The following is a 21,206-nucleotide window of genomic DNA, read 5'->3' as shown; positions in this document are numbered from 1 at the left end:
CTATATCTTTTTAAATACATACGTCTATCTGAAACCCCTGACGGTTTCAGCAATATTTCAAGTTTCCAGCTTGTACTTTTTTTCTTTAGTGATATTATGAACAACAAGGTATTCTACCAGCATCCTAACCTGATGAGAGCTTTGGGGATGCATGAGACTGTCATGGAGGTCATGGTCAACGTACTCAGTGGAGGAGGCTCCAAAGTAAGTCCATGTTGCAGAAGCAAAAAAAGTAATGAAATGCACACCTCAAATGAACTATAGTACAGTAGGTGAATATAGAGATTATAGATTGTAAAGGAGAAGGGCAGATGAAAGGTTTTTATTTAGATTTGTGTCCTGTCATACTACAAAATAAGGGACTGTCATTTGGAATTTCAGTCCCTTCTTCATGAAATATATTCAAATATATATATAAATAAGATAATATAACTTTATGGACAATATTGAATTTAAAACGAATGGCACATAATTTTTTTTTTCTAACAAGACTGTACATGATGCTTGTGTGTTTGCAGGAAATCACTTTTCCCAAAATGGTGGCCAACTGTTGTCGTTTTCTGTGCTACTTCTGTCGAATTAGCCGTCAGAACCAGAAAGCTATGTTTGACCATCTAAGCTACCTACTGGAGAACAGCAGTGTTGGCCTTGGTGAGTTTATGTATATACTGTATGTGGTTCTACATATTTTTTTTTTTTTAATCTTCTATAAAACAGTAATGGGAAGGGCAGATAAGCAATGCTTAAAGTGAATTTTCAGATAAGGCAATCATAAAAGGCAATTTATTTAGGCATTGCATTTTTCTAGGTTTAAAAAATAATAATAATAATGCATTGGTTTTATATTGCGCTTTTTCATTTTTAGATGTTCAAAGTGCTTAGAGTTGTATGCATTACTAATCCGCTCACACAGTCACATCTCAGCAGTCACTGCTGCCCTAGGGCAGGCTGATGGAAACAGCCTCTCCAACCACCACCAACATCACTCACTCATACACCAGGGAGCATACACCTGGGGGCAAGGTGGGTTAAGTGTCTAGGCGGAATCGACCCGCCAACCTTTCGGTTACTGGACGACCACTCTACCTCCTGACCTACTGCTACCTGGTAGTGCTTTGACCATTAGGTGTAAGGTTAACTATAGCTTGTTCTGCTGCTACTTCATGTATAGGCTTCCAGGCAAACTGACAGCTATGCTAGCAAGAGTGTGGAAAAGAATCCTTTAATTATATTGCTGAATTGTAGACATTACAGTAGTGAGTACTGTAAAAATATTTTGATCCCAAAGAAGACTGTATGAAACATTTCTTGCTTCAGTCTGTACCTTTCCTTTTCAGCAAAACCTCAGCGTATCCACCATCTGTGGATCCATCCGTTAACTTCATGCTTGTCATCCCAGATTTTAATAAGCCTGTATTGGGGTTGTGATGGTGTCGCTTCTTAAGTCTTATATATAACATTATTATTATTGGTATCTCATTATCAGCCAGACACATGGTGAATCAGTGTAGTTGTGGCAACCTATAAAGACATAGGAACCACATTTGACTCTCATTTCAAATTCAACAAAAACACAGTCACTTGTCAAATGGGGTTAACAAAGAATCCATGTGATGCAGAATCTCAACTCTTTTAGTGTTTCTAAAACCATTCTATGTTCCTTTTATCATTCTTTAATTGAGAGTCTTTTATTGTTGTCTTTGATTTGTTGGGTTAATGGTCTCTCTTTGAAACACAAGAACACTATGAATCAAATAGTCATAACTGCTCTAAGATTACTGGAGTCCAGCTAACAGACTTCAGTGTTCTCTGGAAAAAAACAAGTTTGGTCCAGACAGCAAAATGCATTATGAAGCAGGGAGTCCATGTCATGTCCAGTGGATTTACTTTAATGACCTAAGAGCGACACTATTACTCACCCCTGAAGAAAATCGCTACTCAAACTATTTTATGGTTGTGCTTTTTTGGTTCATTATTATTTTTTCTATCCTATTTCTTTATTATTTATTCTTTTCCTTGTTCAAATACTTATTTTTGCATTTTTCCACTTGCACAAGATATTGCTGCTGGGAAACCATTAGTTCAGTACTGACAACTGAGAGTTGAGTGTTAGTTGTATGTCTAACAAATGATTGTTTTAATGATTGGTTTATTGTGCTGAGAGCTGTAAACTGAATTGCCCATCTTAAACTGAACTGAACTGAACTGAACTTGTATCCTCACATCTTAGCATCTCCCTCTATGCGAGGATCCACTCCCCTGGATGTGGCTGCAGCCTCTGTCATGGATAATAATGAGCTGGCCCTGGCTTTAAGAGAGCCAGATCTAGAGAAGGTGAGGTTGACACACACAAACATTAGATTTATAAATTGTAAAACTGTAGAATACAGTTGTATGTTTGAGAGGACTAAGAAATTAATGTCACAACTTATACCCAGTTGCCAGTTTATAACTGTACATCCACTTAATATCGCAGTAACTCTCTGGACTCAACTATATGGGCATGAAAAAACAAACTGACATTATTTCATATTCTTATCATTGTTATATTAGATAACAGTATAATAATTTAACTTTGGGTGAACTGATTTATTTTTGCTTACATCGTTGTTTGACACTGTCACTATTTTGGGGATATTTTTCAAATTCTCAAATAGAAATATCTGTCAGGTGTGACCAAGCATTGCAATGACATACACATTACTTTCATTTGGATTGCCTTGTCCACTTATGTCCAGAGCCACACCACTTTCGACACACATCTTAAAAACTATATATATATGTCTGCTGGCTGCAATGATTCTATTTAATTTGCTTGTTTCCGCATCAAAAACCAACAAAACATGTAATTTACCTGTACAGGTGGTGCAGTACCTTGCTGGCTGTGGGCTGCAGAGCTGTGCGATGCTGGTGTGTAAACAATACCCTGACATCGGCTGGAACCCTGTGGAGGGGGAGCGATATCTAGACTTCCTGCGATTTGCTGTTTTCTGCAATGGTGAAAATTGTGTACATTTTTCAAATCCCAATTGGCTGTTATCAGTTCAGATCTCTTTTTTTCAAAAAAAAAAAAAATCTGTCAATATCAGTGTGGCATAAAGTTTGTCTCTTCCATTCTGAATGACTGTATCCTGATTTGTGGCCAGGTGAAAGTGTGGAAGAGAATGCCAATGTTGTGGTAAGGCTTCTTATTCGGCGACCAGAATGTTTTGGTCCTGCCCTTCGAGGTGAAGGTGGCGACGGGTTGCTGGCAGCAATGGAGGAAGCCATTAAGATCTCTCTAGATCCCTCTAGAGATGGTCCATCCCCTACGTCTGAAAGCAGCAAGACACTGTAATTATTCTTGAACAAGTTTTCCACCACAAGTAGTTGAGTTAGCAGCACTGCAAAAAAGTCCTTTACATCTGTTAATTAAATGAACTGCTTTCTATGCTGGTAAAAATAAGTATCTAACTTTGTTTCTAAAAGGATGTTCTCTTTAAAAAGAAAGTCCATTTGGTTGCTCATATGTTGTTTGAAAGTTTATGCATCTGTCAATAATTCTTTTGTAAAACACAGAGCTTAATTAGTCTGTCAGATTTAGTGACCATTATCGACTCATTTACTATCAGTCAGAATGTAAATTTACCTAGCCTGCAGTCCCATGATGCATGGCGATATAACTGCAGAGTATGTGTGACTAACATGGGCACGCTGTTAATTTTTTCATTGTTGTGGGGTACATTTAGTTTTAGCATTTGCTTGCTTGTTAGTTTGATACCTTTGTTTGTATATAAAAATGTAACATAAACAAACAAACAAACAAACAAAAAACAACAACGTGTAACTTAAACCTGATCTCAAGTATTTAGTTGCAGTTAATCTGTGTGTACAGCAGTGACATGGATGAGGAAGATGATACCATCCACATGGGAAATGCTATCATGACTTTCTATGCTGCTCTTATTGACCTCCTTGGCCGCTGTGCTCCAGAGATGCATGTAAGTAACAACAGACTGTACACACAGACAAACAAACAGTCAATCAGACACTCACAAAGACTCTTCTCTCTCTCTCTCTCTCTCTCTCACTCTCTCTCTCTCGCTCTCTCTCTCTCTCTCTCTCTCTCTCTCTCTCTCTCTCTCTCTCTCTCTCTCTCTATCTATCTCTGTTTCTGACTTTTTTTTTGGGACCAATTTAGTTGATCCATGCTGGTAAAGGTGAAGCAATCCGTATCAGAGCCATTTTGAGGTCTCTCATTCCTATTGAAGACCTGGTGGGAGTCATCAGCATTTCATTCTCCATGCCTAACCTAGCTAAAGGTAAGCACAACCTTCAGGACATGAAATCCTAAAATAATACAATAACAATAATAAAAAAATATATAATATAACATGTTAAAGTCAAAAGTAATCAGTAAGATCTTAAAATCTATTCTAAAACATACTGGGATCCAATGGAAACCTGCTAAACCTGGAGTGGTATTCCTTTTCCTGGTTCTGGCTAAAAGCCTGGCATTTGGATTTTGCATTTTAGTCATGAGTTTGATTTATTGTTAAGACGTAGGTAAAAAGAAAAAAAGAAAGAAAAAAAGACGAAGGTAAAAAGACTTTCACAATAATCCAGACGCGCGAGCAAATGAAAGCATGTGAAATAGCCTTTGTGTCTTTTAAAGATAAAATTGAACGATAACGTTGTTGTTCTGATGAAGAGAACTGCATCAAGAGAACTGCGTTAATAGAGTGCCATGATCAGTTGTATTGAAAGCAGTGCTTATGACCCCTCACTCATGTACAGATTCATCTGAGAACAGAGAGAAGTGGAAGAGGGAGGGAAAACAAGGAGAGAAACACACATACAAGCAGGTCTGACCTCTGACCCCGCATGTCACGTAACAAGCAGTTTTAAAATGATCAAGGATACAGCCAGTAGACGGAGAACTGGCCCAATATAATATATTACGTATATATAAAAACTTGGGAGATATCACAAGAAGTTGGAAGTCACAAACGTGGCACAATGAGGCTTAGAGCAGACATGCAGAGTTTAATTGATTAGTTAGATAATTTGTATTTCATTATTTGATCGGGAGAATTGAGGTTACAGTTCTCTAAGAGAGTGCAGAATTGAGAAAGAATTAAAACTGAGGCGTGAGATGATGCTGTTGACCAGTAGAGCCCATATCACACCATGAGAAACAACTAGGACCAGATGTGCCCATGCTTTTGTGTCTGGCCATTTACATGCTGATCCAAAATGAAAGAAGATGCAATGGTTAAAAAATCAGTAGCATATGAATTAGTAGTCATAACATAATTGTGTAATATTTCTTGTATTATTTAATTAAAACAAGACTGTAATAACAAGTACAATTGGATACACAGAGTTTAAAAGTGAGACCTTTAAAGGAGGAAGAATTTGTACATTTACTCCTCTTAAAAACACTAATAACCGTAAGCCCTTTTATAGACTAGTCCAATGGGCATTCAAAGGAGGAAATGTGCAGAGACAAATCTTTAAAAATTCTAAAATTGTAAATCTTGGATATTTAACTATAAAAAAATATTTAGCCCTTTGGTCATTAATACATTCACCTTGCGTGTGCGTGTTTCTCTATGTGTGTTTGTGTGCGGATACATAGATGGGTTGGTTGTGGAACCGGACATGTCAGCAGGATTCTGTCCTGACCATAAAGCTGCCATGGTCCTGTTTCTTGACCGGGTCTATGGCATAGAAAACCAGAATTTTCTCCTTCACCTCCTGGAAGTCGGATTCTTACCAGATCTGAGGGCTGCTGCCTCTCTGGACACTGTATGTCTTATTTTTGTTGCTATTTTCATTCATTGCCTTCATCTTTGGTTATTAATTTCATTCCACCTGTTGATGAAATGTATCTTCTTATTGTTCTTATTGGTCCCCACCTGTGGCGGCACAATGCAAATGCTATTATTTAATGTGATGTTAATTAATCCAACAAGGCACAATAATCACAAAGTAGAGGGAGTAATACAGTATGTCACAGTAGTATGGCAGTCGTATGACTCCACAAACCGAAGGGTTAGCGATTTGATCCCTGGAATGTGCCATATGCCGAAGTGTCCTTGAGTAAGACACTGAAACCCCAGTTGCTCCCAGTGCAACTGGTGTGTGAATGTGTGTGTGATCCAAAAAGGCGGGAGACTGGAGGCTCCCACTGACAATAGCATCGTTAGAGCTCCATTCATAGGGTAAATAGCCCAGGCAAACAACCCCCCTCTCAGCAACAGGTAAGTACTCAGCCATTATGGAAATAGTGGCACCAGTTTCTGGTCAAGTGAGTTTCTGGTGGGTTGTACCCACAGAGTTAATCTCAACTTGCCCCTAGTCTCTCAGAACTGAAGAAGCTACTTGGATGAGTGGAGAAATTTTTTCAATAAATTTTACAAGTCCAGTTGACCTTATTCACTGCACTTTTGGATTACCATGACCTGGATGACTGAGAATGTTCACAGACACAATGTGTGTGTGCTTTTGTGAGCGAATGGTTAGATGTGTCTGTGACTGTAAAAGTGCTCTGAGTACCAATAGGTAGAAAAGCGCTATATAAAAGCAAGACGATTTAACATTTTGTCCAAGTTTTTATCCAAGTAAATGGATAAAATGGATGGATGAAATGTGAGAATTTGTTCTGCTAAATCTTTAATGCCTCAGTAGTAAAATATTTAAAACAACTTCAGCACTGACAGACACAGCGCTTTAGATGACTGACTCCAGCCACTCTTTTGTCATCAATTGTCACATAAGGGGGAGGGTGAAACACTACTAGGGGATTACAGTTTAACAACTACCAAGTGGAGTTTTATACCTTGAGATCAGTGATCATGGCTTGTTGTAGACAGTTATACACCCCAAATCATCAAAATATGTAAAAAGAAAGCATGCTTCACTTTTAATGTTGTCTCTATTTTTGTGTCAGGTTACTCTCAGTGCCACAGATATGGCACTTGCCCTCAACAGGTATTTGTGTACAGCAGTGTTACCTCTTCTGACTAAATGTGCTCCACTGTTTGCGGGGACCGAGCCCTTTGCATCACTGATCGACTCCTTCCTTCACACGGTGTACCGCCTGTCCAAAGGTTGCTGCCTCACCAAGGCACAGAGGGATGTCATAGAGGAGTGTCTGCTAGCTGTTTGTGGGTAAGACACATTCTTTTAGGACAAACAATGTCCATATACCTGTCCATATACCTACAGTGTAAGTGTAATTAAGACTGTGAGACTCCTTGACTCCTTCTTCTTATTTAGTTCTCATAAACTGGTTGTTTGCCTGTTTTATTTTTTTTTTTATTTATTTATTTTTTTTAAATATTCTACAGAGTCTGATTGAGGTTCCAATCATGTATTATGTTTCATGTATTATGGTTTTATATTGGTCATATCATAGAAGCATTCTGTCAGTGCTAATAGTTAATTCATTTATGTCACATCATTTGCAGCAAGCTGAGGCCTTCAATGATGCAACATCTCCTGAGGAGGCTGGTGTTTGATGTTCCACTGCTTAATGAACACACCAAGATGCCTCTGAAGGTGAGAAACACAACAATCATATCAAACTGAAGTCACCTTTTACAGTATGACACATCCTTTACTTCCTTGGTACCAGAACCCCTGATTTCAAATTCACTGAAAAACTTTCACATGCTGCACTTATAACGCCCACTTACTCTTCCCTCTCCCAAGCTACTGACCAATCACTATGAGCGTTGCTGGAAATATTATTGCCTGGCTGGAGGTTGGGGCAATTTTGGAGCAGCGTCGGAAGAAGAGCTTCACCTCTCAAGGAAATTGTTCTGGGGAATCTTTGATGCTCTGTCTTGCAAGGTGAGGCTCTAGATTTGAATTATTTCTATTGAATTCTAAAAATGAAACAAATTAAGGGATAAAGGTAATAAAATGTGAAAAATATGTTCACAGTTTGAATTTTGATGGAAGGGGAGGAACTGGAATTAGGATACATGAAAGTTCAGACTTGCAAATAGATGGATGGATGGATGGATGGATGGATGGATGGATGGATGGATGGATGGATGGATGGATGGATGGATGCTTTATTCATCTTAGTCTGTGAAATTTCATCATTGCAGTAGCAATGGCAGACACACAATACTATATATGATATATAACAAAAAATAAAATAGAACAAAATTGAAGTGGATTGAAGTTAGTGAATACAAAAAAAGAGAAGAAAAATGAAATGGAATTTACAGTGAAATGAAATGGATATGCAAATATAAAGGAGTCATGACCTTGTGTTTTTGGTGCCTGTGCTGTGAAGTCACCATGTGAATATTCCCTTGTGTTCCTGTTCAGTTCCCGTTTTTGCAGTTTTTTTTTTTTTTTAATTTTAGTTTTTTATCATCTGCTTTACTACTACTACTACTTTTTGTTCTTGTTTTCTTAAGTTGTAAGTAAATTTGACTTTGAGTTGCTCAGCCTGCTTTACTGGACTGCCTTGAACTTACATATTCCTGCATTCCCTTGTTGCATTGTTACATAAAGGTGTATAGTCTTTTAAATTGATTTTAAAAAAGTAAAAAAAACAGAAAACAAACAAACATCAATATAGAGATGGAACAAGGTGATGCCACCATTTGAACATATATCAAATGCTGCACATATTGTAGAGGGGATGAAGATAAATCATTTTTCTACTAGTGCAGTGAGTGCAGGATACTGAAGTTGAAAGTCATGCGGGTACTGCTTTATAGGACCTTATTAAATTTCAATAAAATTTTATTTATATAGTGTCAATAAAAATGCAAATTACCTCAAGACAAATCTGGTCTGAAACCCGGCCTGAAACCTCCAGAGCGAGCATGAAGGCGATGGTGGCAAGGAAAAACTCCCTTTTAACTGGTAGAAACCTTGAGTAGAACCCAGCTTACATGGATCACCATCACCATCTACCTAAGAGATGGGTTTTGTTTTTTTGTCGTTTGGTTCATTGTTTCGTCAACAGGGAACCGGCATTTCAGGAGTCTGTATAGGCTAATTTAATTTTTTAGTGGATAAATCTCTAAACTCCACCCTGGCATTTTGGTGTTTACAGCCTATTTGGATCTTTCTTGAATCGCAACTCCTCTTTAAGTCACGCATGTGCTACAGTGTCACGTCCATGCAGCGGAAACTACTGAGCAGCGGGCAGTAATTAAAATCTTGATTGAGTTTAATATTATCTGCAAATTCTATCTTTGCAGTCAGAATCCAGCTTGCCTTCTCAAAAGTCTCTCTCATTCCCTTGTTGGTAAACTGCATTCATAGATCTGTGCATGTCATTAACATTTACCTGTGGTAAATCTTGCAGGCAAAACTGCTACCAAACTATGTATGCTATGTATGTGTTTTCATATGTAGCAGTATGATGAGGAGCTTTATAAGCTTGCGCTACCATGTCTCAGTGCTGTGGCTGGAGCCCTTCCTCCAGACTACATGGAGTCCAACTACATGGCCATGATGGAGAAGCACTCATCTATGGACTTAGAGGGAAATTTCATTCCCCAGCCTGCAGACACTACCAAGTATGCACCACATTTATTATTATTCAGGACCCGCTTGTCTTTTCTGCATTTCTGATTAGCCTTGATACAAGCTGTTGCCATATATTTGAACATATTCCTTCTTCTTGTCTCTCTTCGACAGCGTGACTGTCTCAGAGAAACTGGACTATTTCATTGCCCGATACGCAGAGCACAACCATGAGAAGTGGTGTATTGAAAAGGTAAGAGAGGAGTTGCTTATACAATAGTAATACAATATGCAACATGCTGCAACATTTATACAAAAGCAACCAACACCGCACAATATGCTGACATAATATGCAAACTCAGTTCATTCTAACATTATGATAAAATGTATTTGTATTCTAGTTTTCCAGTGGCTGGTCATATGGAGAACAGATCTGTGAAATTACCAAGAGCCACCCTCTACTGAAACCATACAAAGGCCTCTCTGAGAAGGTAGCCTGCATGCAGCTGTATGAGTCTGTTTGTCAAAAGCTTTCAACTATCTGTTGTCAACATCGAGTGAAGTGTTTGTGAAATTAAGCCAGCGTATGGATGTGTGTGGATTCTGGAAGCATTACATGAATCTATGGGCCAGCCATCTTCAGCGTGAACTGGGTTCAGATCTTTTGTGGGTGTTAAGTAGCATATCTTGTTTTTCTCATCAGTCATAGATTGGCATATGTGTTTTGTGGGTTGTGCTGCTGCGCGCTCCTGCTGCTGCTTTGGGGTCCTGAGATATTTACCGGCGTGCGATTGATGACCTTATTAAACTGCACCCGGAGCCAAAACAATTATGTCTAAATAACATTATACAGCAAATAGTTTCGACCGAGCAATCTGATTGGTCAATAAAACATTTAGAATGTGCTCGAATCAGCATTACAGCACGGCTGATTCATCACTAAAAATATCACTCCGCCATCTCCACATTGTCATGTCCTGAAAATCTATAACATGTAAACAAATCGAATAAGTCCAGTGGAAGTCAACTTCAATAAAGTAATATATCTGTATTTACAAATTCCCCTTTCTTTAAGGAATATTCTGTGTTACGAATCTGTTGAACCGTCTTGTTAATACAAGTGTAACTAATTTGTGTGCAGCACATCGGTGGTCAGACAGTTTTTTTTACAGGCTAAAGGTGGACTAATATGGACTGAAGAGGAATATTCCGTTAGATAATAGGACATTATTCCATCGATCTTTATTCAATACATTTTGACTTTTGGACTTTATAACTCAGTGGAGTTACTGGAAATATTTGGTTCACTAGCTGTTACGGTGAGTCCCTGGTACTGCGCAGGCTTCAAAATAAATGTGAAATTAGGAGGTCAGTCTGTCTATGGAAAAATATATTTTTAAACTAAACTAATAAAGCAGTTTAGTGTTTGTATGTGCACTATTTATGCACTTTGGGCAATTCCACAATCTCCATAAACTTTAGACGATACTAGAAAGTTTCTCCGTTGCTAGGTGCCGGGACAGTCCAAAATGCAGGAGAGGGGGAAAAAACAAACCCTTCACATTTAAGAAATACGTTTTCCTTCGTTGGTTTCCACAGTTCCACAGTTATCTTCAAATCTGTGCAGTAAGATTATTTGAAATATTGTGTTGTAGTCAGGGACATTGTGAATAAGAATCAAGAGAAATTTTAAGCAAACCTATGAAAGAAAAGATTTTATGACTGTTTGAATATGAGGAATTGAACTTTAAGGACGCCTGTAGATTTTGTGACTGTCATGAATTATCTTCAACTTTCTGCAGTAAAATGACTTGAAATATTGTACAGTAGTAATCAGGGACATTGTGAAGTAGAACCGAGAGACATTTTGAGCAAACCTATGAGAGAAAAGATTTTATTTAAGTGTTTGAACATGAGTAATTGAACTGTCAGAGCGCCGTTATGTTGCTGTGAATATGTCAATTGTTAGTAATTGTGATAAAAGTCAGTAACTGTGGAAACCAACGAAGGAAAAGGTATTCATTAAATGTGAAGGGTTTTTTTTTTTTTCCTCTCTTGCATTTTGGACTGTCCCGGCATTTATACCGTAATTATGGAAGTAGACGTGCAGGAAAAAAATGATTGGGACTGGCTTGACTCGTTGATGGCGAACTATGGCTCACTTGACCGCAGTCTCACTCACACTTAGTCTGGGCAATATGGGCGGTATACCATATTGGTTTTGGACTTTACAACTCAGTGGATTAAGAATTTGGACAATATCGGATATCAGATATCAGCAAAGAGTCAATATTGGACATCCCTAGTTTAACCTTTTTTGTCCACTTAAATATATATATATTTTTTTCCTGTTTTAGGATAAAGAGGTGTACTGTGCGCCTATCAGAGAGTCTCTAAAAACCATGCTCTCATGGGGTTGGAGCATTGACAGGATAAGGGAGGGAGACCCTTCCAGTCGCCATGACAAATCCAGAAGGATATCGCAGGCCAGCCAGGTGCGCATGAACACATGAGCATATATAAACTTCTTACATATTTTTACATTTTGTTACACGGGATATTTATTGTAGATAAAAGCTAAACATGGGTATTTAATGGCACGTGTGAAAGCCAGTATCCTCTTTATATTTCTTCTTGAGACTTACTTTTATCAAATGGTTGTGATATTTGTGATATTTTATTTTTGTTTATTTTTTTATTAAAGACTTTGCTAATTTATTTTGAAAGGGGCTGTTTAAAGATAACATTAAAAAAAAAGTGACGTGAGACCCCTTCTTTCCACAGCTGTCATTTGAAGGCTCTCCAGCTTTCAGCCCAAGACCCATTGATATGAGCAATGTTACACTGTCCAGAGATATGCAGGTTAGTGTATACTAAAGATGATAAAACAATATACATTATATGATGAAATAAAAATTAAAACGTGTTGGATGCCTTAAGCTAGATGTACCACTAAGGGGGACTATTTATAATAATAATATGTAAAATGTTTTGATTACGGATAAATGAACAAAACTTTGCTTTTTTTCCAGTCTCTGGCAGAGTTGCTTGCAGAGAATTATCATAATATCTGGGCCATGAAAAAGAAAATGGAGCTGGAACTCAAAGGTAACTTTCCACACAGGGTTGCTACTTCAAGGGAGGTTCAGTTGGTGCTAGTGTTATGGCCCTGAAAAGGTGTTAATCCATAAAGGCGCTCTGGCACAGATACGTCCTCTGAGCTAGCCCAGTCCAGTGTGTGAAGCATTGTTGCCACCATAGGCACACACACACACACACACACACACGAGGTGGTATCTGTGTCATCCTCTCTTGGATCTGTTTGAGGCACTTTCCCAGTTTGGGGGTCACTGCCCCAAGTGCTCTGATTATCACAGGGACCGCGCTTGCCTTAACCTTCCACATCCATTCCAGCTGCTCCTTCAACTCTTACTACTTCTCATCCTTTTCATGTTTCTTTTTCCGGATGGTGTTGTCAGCTGGTATCGCCACATCTATCACCACCACCTTCTGCTTTTTGTCCACCATCACTTTGTCTGGTTGGTTAGCCAGGATCTGTTTGTCAGTCTGGAACCTGAAGTCCCACAGAACCTTGGCCCTGTTGTTCTCAACAACTTTGGGTGATGTGGCCCATTGGCACTTGGTTACTTCTGTTCCATTGTACTAGAACATCTTATTTCTCCCCTGACCCAACAGAGGTCACTTCGCCAGACAGTCCATAATGGACAGGACTGTTTTTGTTTCCTTTGCAGATTTCTGAGACCATACAACAAAGCCATAAAACAAGCTTTTAAGCACATTCTCATGCCAATGAACGAAGGATTTAAGACTTTTCTCCCATTTACGTGTAATCCACATTCAGGCATCAAAGATAAGAACGTCCAGACATGCTGGCGTCAGACCTGCGGCAGGATCTCTCTCTGACTAGAACTACAAACTCTGAAATGTACACTTGTAACCAAAATTACAATGTTTAATCTACACCCAGCTTGTGACCCGTGTTAATTTTGTCTTTCTAGGCCAAATTTTAAGAAGTTAGCATTTGAGTATTTTAATCATAAGTTTCTACCATGGAGACATACTGCCATCCAGAGACTGGCTAAGGAAATGTCTTTGGAATGTATTTTTAACAAGTAATACTGTTATAGTATTTTAATAAAGCAGACAAAGCAAAACTTGTTAGCATAGCCCGAATATAATCTACCTTTCCTTCTTCTTAATATTAGTTAGCGTTGCTTACTATTATTATTTATTTGTATGAATTAGGATATTGAGGAAAGTCATAGAAACGAATGAATGTTTCTGATAATGTTTTCATGCTGACGTGAAGACGATGGTTTTAAATCAACAGAAGAAGAAGAAGACGACGGCAAGATGGCTCAGCACAAGATAGTTAGCTAGATAGTTCCGACCAAGCAATCTGATTGGTCAATAAGACATTTAGAACGTGCTCAAATCAGCATTACAGTACGACTGATTCATCACTAAAAATATTGCTCCGCCAAGTCTGTGGCAACATTGTATCCATCTCCATGGCAACACTAAGCACTGTCAGAGCTGGAGCAGGAAACTGCAGAAAAATACACTACAAAATGGATCGGTTTGTTAACAGCATCTTTGTTATAACTTGGGCAATAAAAGTAAGCATTTTTTGTCATTTATATATTACCATATATATATCACCTTCATATTTGAGCAGAATTGATGCGTGTGATAACTAAACAAACCTTAAACAAATCTAAATCTTTAATTTAAGACATTAGGTTTCTTTGCATCCTCATTTTTGTTCATACTTCTCTCTTCGTTAAAAGTCACTTATGTGCTGGACTGTCTCAGTGGCATTTTTACACAGTCTGCACCTTCGGTCTGATCTGCTCTGGTAGATCTTGGCCTCAGGGCCTATTCTTGTGCTGCTATGATTAGTACCTTTGTGCTGTCTGTCAGTCCAACATTTTCTAGCCATTGGTCCCTAGGTTGTCTTCTCATCTTCCTGTGCACGTTCAGCTGGTTTCTGTTGTCTGAGACATTCTCATAGCAGTTCATCATTTGGGGCCATTCTCTTGATGTACTCTTGGATTTTCAATGTTTCAAATGTCCTGCCCTGTGGCTTTGATGTTCACTCTTTCCACTTAGCGTACAGTCTCAGGGTGTTGGACTTGGGGTGAAACCCTTTATGCATTTTTGAGGAGCTTTCCTCTTGATATTTGTGGTGTCTATCTCCTCCTTTGGCTAGCTTATGATTCCAGTGGAGATCTGATAACTGGTAGTTCGTACATTCATCTGACTTTTCTGGACTTGCCTTACTCTCTAGAGATATTTGGTTGTGGTGACTTCCTTGTGGCCTCCTCATGGTTTCCATTAGCCTGTGGGATACCAAGATATTTGTAGCTGACTTGGCTGTCACCTATTTTGCCCTAGGTAGGTTGATCCCTTCAGTTCTGATCATCTTGCCTCTCTTGGAGACCATCCGTCCACATACAAACGACATCCCTGTGTCACTGCTATAGATCCTGGTGGTGTGGATCAGTGAGTCGATTTCTTGCTCATTCTTGGCATACAGATCGATATCATCCAGATAGAGCAGGTGGCTGATTGTTGCTCCACTTCGGACTTAGTACCCACATCCACTCTTTGTGATGATCCGATGATCCTAGGGGGTTCAGGCCTACACAGATCAGCAGTGGCGATAGTGCATATCCTTGGTATATGTCACACTTGATGTTTATTTGGGCAATCAGCTTTGAGTTAGTCTCTATGGTTGTCCTCCACATTCCCATCGAGCTCTGGATGAAGACCCTTAGGTTCCTGTTGATCTTATACAGTTCCAGACATTCCAGTATCCATGTGTGTGGCAGTGAATCATAGGCTTTCTTGTAGTCAATCCTCAGGTTGATTTGTCTGCTCTTACAGTCTTGGGCAACTGCTCTATTGACTAGAAGCTGGTGCTTGGCTCCTCTGGCGATGCTGCCAATTCCTTTCTGAGCCCTGCTCATGTATTGAGCCACATGCTTACATCTTAGCCACAATGATGCCTGATAGGGCCTTCCATGTTGTGCAGAGACAGGTTATCGGCCGGTAGTTGGATGGGACAGGTCCCTTGTGGGGGTCCTTCAGGATTAGGACTTTCCTGCCCTGGGTTAGCCACTCTGGGTGGGTCTCATCCCTCAGCAGCTGGTTCTGTGCTGCTAGGCACTCATGGAATGCTGTTAACTTCTTCAGTCAGTAGGTATGGATAATATTGGTGATGTCCAGCTCTTCTTCTTTGACTCTTTGTTGGATGTTGAGATGGTAACTGGTTCTTGTTCTGGGAGTTTGCTGTGGTCAGCTCTTAGGTCCACTAGCCACTGGGCATTGGTGTTGTGTGATGCCTCTCTTTCTTTGCCCTTCCAGTATTGTTCCACCTCAGCTCGTTGTGGTCTGACCGGTTGTTATGTCTGTGCCACAGAGTACACCTTGGCTCGTTCGGTGGAGAATATCTTGTTTATTCTCCTAGCCTCTGCCTCCTTGGTGTGTTTCTTCAGCCTCTGTTTGGCAGGTTCGAGTGCTTCCGATATGGATTTATTCGTCATGTTTCCTTTCTGCAGTTCTGCTAGCTGACTAACTTCCATCTGTGTTGCCTTACATTGGCTTCTAACCGTATCTTGCTGGAGCCCATCTTGTACCCAAGTATCTCTAGGATTACTGTTGCTGTACTGTGCAGTACTGTACAGCTTATTGGTCTCAATGTGTGTGTGTAGGTTGATGACAGATAAGCTCATCTGACAGGTATATTTATAACCTGTTTAACCTCTTTCAAATAACTTATGTCTTTTAACCCTCTCACAATTTTAATCTTGTTCATGTGAATTTTAAATCCCAGCCCTCTTCCTTAAATCATTAATTAATGACAGGTATAATTGGTACGGTAAGATGAGTGAACAGTAGAGAATGTGGAGTGCTGTTTTTGCCCAATATCAATGAAGATGAATGGAGTTAAACTGTATGTTGTATGCAAACCTGATTAAAACCAATTTCCAAATGTTCGGGACTGTAATTGCTGCCATAAGTGCATCTACTAAACATTTTCTTGAAGACGATAAAAACTTACATAATCACCTATGATACATGATATATTTTTAGTAAACTGGCATTACTTTGCTTTAACTTTAACAGTAAAGATTACACCCTTGACAAAATACCCACATTATATTTACCATGATTCTATTCATAAAAATAATAAAATGGTAAAACATTCTAGGGGGTGAAAACATTTTATAGGCACAGTAACTTCTTTCTTTTTGTTTTGCTGTTATCACCACTAACTTTGGTGTAAACTCTGCAGTATAACATAAAAACATTGAATCCTGTTTTTTCATAAGCTGGGGACATAATTTCCAGAACTATGGGAGTGTAAGAATGCCAATCCTCAACTGAAAAATTGTAAGGTCTCTCTTACTGCTTTACAAATGGTTGTTTGTCTTTTCATTAGCCTATATTGTTTTTTTCTTCAACCTACTGTGCCGTTCTTGTCTCCAGGTGGAGGAAACCATCCACTATTAGTTCCTTATGATACACTCACTGCCAAAGAAAAATCCAAAGACAGAGAAAAAGCACAAGACATCCTGAAGTTCCTTCAGATCAATGGTTACTCTGTGTCCAGGTAGGTATTGAAGATCACAATATTCAGCAGCTATGGTTTCTAAGATTCTGTATGCAGTCAGTGTATTTAACTGAGATAATTTCTCAGTTAAATTTTCAAATTGTACCAGAATATATTAAATAAGAACTGGCAGATACAACAGCTTTGTCCTTTAACTTTAAATACGACATGCTAGATGTCCTGAGAATATGGAATTCATGAAAATGTCAGAAAATATCTTTGTGTATGTTGTTTCCAGAAGTGAGAAGTTGCAGGAACTAGACACACCAGCAATAGAGAAACGATTTGCCTACACGTTCCTCCAGCAGCTCATCACATATGTAGACCAAGCCCACCAACAAATGATGGAGTTAGGTGAGATTCATCTGGTGTCTAATGAATAATAAAGCATGCCAAGTACTGTAACTCTTGCCTAGATTCCCACAGGCTGATGCAGGTCAAGGCTAGTGCCATTAGTATCCTGGAAAAGAGAGAGAAGACTCAGTGTACAGTACAGCTAGGTCCATGTATGTTTGGATACTTGCACTTGTTTCATAGTTTAAGATATTAACATAAACATGTAACAAGTTACAGTCAAATAATGAACATGGGCTTCAAAAGCAGACAACTTTAATTTGAGGGTATCCCCATCCAAACTGGAGGAAAGGTGTGGGAATTCAACATTGTATGCAGCATTTCATATTTTAAGTGGGTCAAAAGTGAGTGGACAAATTAACAGGCATTATTAACATGTTAATCTTAACACTACATTTTAAATCTATTGCAACCAATATCTGCCTGAAATCTAGAACCAATGGACATCATCAACGATTGGGTTTCCTAACTTGTCTATCCTTTTTGCCAGTTGTCCAGTTAGTTATTAGTGATTGATATAAAAAAAAGTGGGCCGTGTATAAAAAAGTTGTAATTCCTACATCTTTCCTCCAACTTGAATACCCTTGCACTGAGTTGAGTTCTGCACATAGAGTCCATTTTGATAATCACACTGTTAATTGACTATACTGTAAACAAACTACAAACTGCAAAACTGACAAAAATGTGCTTGTGTCCAAGCAAGCACATTGAACCTAGCTTCAGTTTGAACCTAACTGAAGCTGGCAATAAAATCACTGGAGCTCAACCACACAGATTAAAGCAGCCAGATGTGGTGCTTATCCACTTAGTATGTCTTAAGGGACAGAAAACCTAAATGGATTGTACTGACATACTGTTTCTGATGTAAAGGAATGAAATGATGGGGTGATTATATTATATTATACACATTCAACACATTGTTCACAAAACAATGAAACTTGATCTTGTATGATACGTCACATTATATGCCGCATCGCACGATGAGTCCAGGTGAGTACTTGCATAATTAATCAAGTGTTTTGCTGTTCTGCTTCTCATTTAGATCTGGAAACAAGGCTGAAGGGAGAGCAGACTCCACATGAACAGCAGATTAAGTTCTTTGGGAAGGTCATCATTTTTTCAATTTTGGGGTATTTTTTTGCGATATGTGCATTTGACCCTGCATATGATTTATGTGAAGGAGAAAATTAAGCCATTTAAATTTATACTGAAACCACAGAGGGTTTGGTTGTGTTTTTCAGCATAATTATCTGCAGCATGATTTCTAGTCCTCTCACCTCTTAACTGTATGGCTGCTGCATACAGTATGAATGTTTGAGTTCAGTGTAAAGAATAAAATTAAATCCGAATTCCTTAGTATTTTATGTATTTTAGCTCCGCTGTTGTGTACGTTATGATTTATTTTGGCCACTGTAATAAAATTGTGTGTGAAAGAAAAGGATTTCACTTAAATACCCACTGAAATTGTTTTGTATGTTTTTGACACATCCTGTACAACTACATTGTCCATGGCATTTCACCTACAGGTCGTGTTGCCATTGGTGGATCTGTACTTTAAAAACCACAGGCTGTACTTCCTATCTACAGCCATACATCCAGTGAGCAGTGGTGGCCACGCCTCTAATAAAGAAAAGGAGATGGTAACCAGGTGAGTGTGGCGAGCAAACAGAAGTCAAAAATCTAAGTATGGCATGATAACAAACTTTCGAACTTCTTCAGTGTGAGACCTTGTTTAAAATCTCAGTCTTGACCTCACTTTCTTCTTTACCTCTTCTGCTTTTAATTAGTCTTTTCTGCAAACTCGGAGTTCTTGTCAGACATAGGATATCACTTTTTGGTAAGGACAGTGTAACCAACATGCTTAGTTATTGCTTTTCACATATTACCAGTTGCAACTCTGGTTCATAAAGTTTGAAATTTGATCCCATTTTTACTTGCTAGTAGTTTTCTTTTGCTTTCTCTTTACTTGCACCTCTTTTTGCATGGATGCATTGTATGCATTGTATGTATTGCTGAAGACAGGGACCCACATTGCTCAAAGACAGCTCAACACATGGCAAGGGAACACAAACAAAAAGACAAATCACAAGCAAATTAAGTGTCCTTTCCAATTTGACAACACATGCACATTGCAAAGTCAACCTTGAATAACGAGTTGTGTCCTAGCCATGTTCATGTGTGCAATGTTGTCCCATGGAAATATTTCTGTTGTTTTTTGTGCTTCTTGTACCACATTTTTGTATTTGCGGGTGTTATATTTGTGGGTGGTGTGAGTATGTGCTCGTGGTGTAAGAATTTGTAGTGAATTTCGGTATTTTCTGGTATTGTGGGGATTTGCACAGCATGTGTTGTCAAATTAAATAATGAAGACCTTGTCTTACATTGCTTGTGTTTTTTCCATTTGAATGTGTTTTCTTAAGTCGCAGTAAGTTGAGCTCTCTTGACCACAGTATCATAGCTCTTCTAGTGAACTTCACTAGTTAATTGTGAAGGTTGAAATCCAACCCTTTGAAATGTATAACTCAAAAGCTTCTTAATCAAACTATGTTATGCAGCAGCCCTTTAGCAGAAAATGTTGTAACCTGTGCCAATGCCATTGAAATTCTACAATTCTTGCAACTGGATACAAAACATTAATCAACCAGTCACAAATGTGCATACAAAACAGATAGTGTGTAATTAGCTACTCTCACTACACCCATTTTACATTTAGCATTATCACAAAACAAGCTAACTTAGGCCTTTGTCAACCTGATTTGCAACATGTGAGAACTCATAAGTAGTAGCAGTTGCAGCTGTCACAAGTACAAAAACATTTCAGGATGTGAATACTGTATGCTGTTGATCACTGATACTCTCAATTATATTTACAGGTCTTTTGCATTGTAGTTAATTGTTTTCTATACCATGTCCCTGATCAGGAGACTCAAATGCAGAATATCTCTGGTGCTATTTTTATTTTATTTATTTTCACAAATGAGAGTGGATATTTTTTGCCTCATCTGCACTTGCATCGTCATTATCCATGTAATAATATATGGTACTTTTCTATGCTTGTGGTACCATAGAAAATAAAAAATTGTTGCTGTAAGTTTTTGATTTTGCATCAACTTGTTAGCAAAGTGTAAGTTCCCTGGCTGTGTTGGCATGCTGCTGTATTATTGATTTAGAGTACCATTTAGCTTAAATAGACTATACAATGCCAAGCCTACCCTAACTACTTTCATGATTCTACGGTTGGCAGGTATTCATGTGGACAAAATGATTGATACACCTCTGTTAAAGAAAAAAAAATCTCTGATTGTAATTACAGGACACACCTTAGTTTAACATGTTCCTGTAGTCAAATTATTTTCAATCTTTTCTAGGGCATAATTTTTGTCCAGTCAGTATCATTAGTTTTTTTTTTTTTTTGTTTGTTTGTTTGTTTTTGGAATTATTCTGTTGAACCACAATTCAAAAGCAATGTCTGATTTTCATTAGTTAATTTTCAGTAAATTGTTATTATTATTTTGAGTGACCACTGAGTTTTTCTTTCTTTAATAGAAGGGTACCAACAATTTTATCCATATGTGTCCATCCAGAAAATCTGCCCAGACAGTAGATTTCTCCTTTACTTGTCAGTGGAGCACACTTTAGAAATTAGAAAACATTTTTGAAACAACATATAAATATTATTTAGTGAAGATATTTTCTTTTGGCACTAAGGGTACTGCTGTCACCCAGATGG

The 21,206-nt window shown here is 38.4% G+C and overlaps 1 protein-coding gene across 8 annotated transcripts in view; it reads left to right on the top strand.

Annotated features, from left to right (window-relative positions):
* The window catches only part of ryr2a (ryanodine receptor 2a (cardiac)), a 235,045-nt gene that overhangs the window by 127,427 nt on the left and 86,412 nt on the right, over window positions 1-21,206 (top strand). For 5 of the 8 annotated variants that reach the window (XM_047609638.1, XM_047609636.1, XM_047609634.1 and 2 more), the window contains 22 exons: window positions 90-204; window positions 519-651; window positions 2,231-2,334; window positions 2,863-2,998; window positions 3,147-3,333; window positions 3,875-3,980; window positions 4,181-4,301; window positions 5,621-5,790; window positions 6,935-7,155; window positions 7,455-7,545; window positions 7,699-7,839; window positions 9,373-9,536; window positions 9,658-9,736; window positions 9,885-9,974; window positions 11,841-11,978; window positions 12,268-12,345; window positions 12,516-12,591; window positions 16,999-17,122; window positions 17,361-17,476; window positions 18,519-18,583; window positions 19,003-19,124; window positions 19,264-19,313. In XM_047609638.1, coding sequence (XP_047465594.1) covers window positions 90-204; window positions 519-651; window positions 2,231-2,334; window positions 2,863-2,998; window positions 3,147-3,333; window positions 3,875-3,980; window positions 4,181-4,301; window positions 5,621-5,790; window positions 6,935-7,155; window positions 7,455-7,545; window positions 7,699-7,839; window positions 9,373-9,536; window positions 9,658-9,736; window positions 9,885-9,974; window positions 11,841-11,978; window positions 12,268-12,345; window positions 12,516-12,591; window positions 16,999-17,122; window positions 17,361-17,476; window positions 18,519-18,583; window positions 19,003-19,124; window positions 19,264-19,313 — 2,627 coding nt within the window. The remainder of the gene's footprint in view (window positions 1-89; window positions 205-518; window positions 652-2,230; window positions 2,335-2,862; window positions 2,999-3,146; window positions 3,334-3,874; window positions 3,981-4,180; window positions 4,302-5,620; window positions 5,791-6,934; window positions 7,156-7,454; window positions 7,546-7,698; window positions 7,840-9,372; window positions 9,537-9,657; window positions 9,737-9,884; window positions 9,975-11,840; window positions 11,979-12,267; window positions 12,346-12,515; window positions 12,592-16,998; window positions 17,123-17,360; window positions 17,477-18,518; window positions 18,584-19,002; window positions 19,125-19,263; window positions 19,314-21,206) is intronic. The other 3 variants (XM_047609639.1, XM_047609637.1, XM_047609633.1) reach the window with 1 other exon arrangement.

This window comes from Mugil cephalus, chromosome 16, assembly GCF_022458985.1.
Source record: "Mugil cephalus isolate CIBA_MC_2020 chromosome 16, CIBA_Mcephalus_1.1, whole genome shotgun sequence".
Lineage (NCBI taxonomy): Eukaryota > Metazoa > Chordata > Actinopteri > Mugiliformes > Mugilidae > Mugil > Mugil cephalus.
This window is presented reverse-complemented; position numbering and strand designations above follow the sequence as displayed.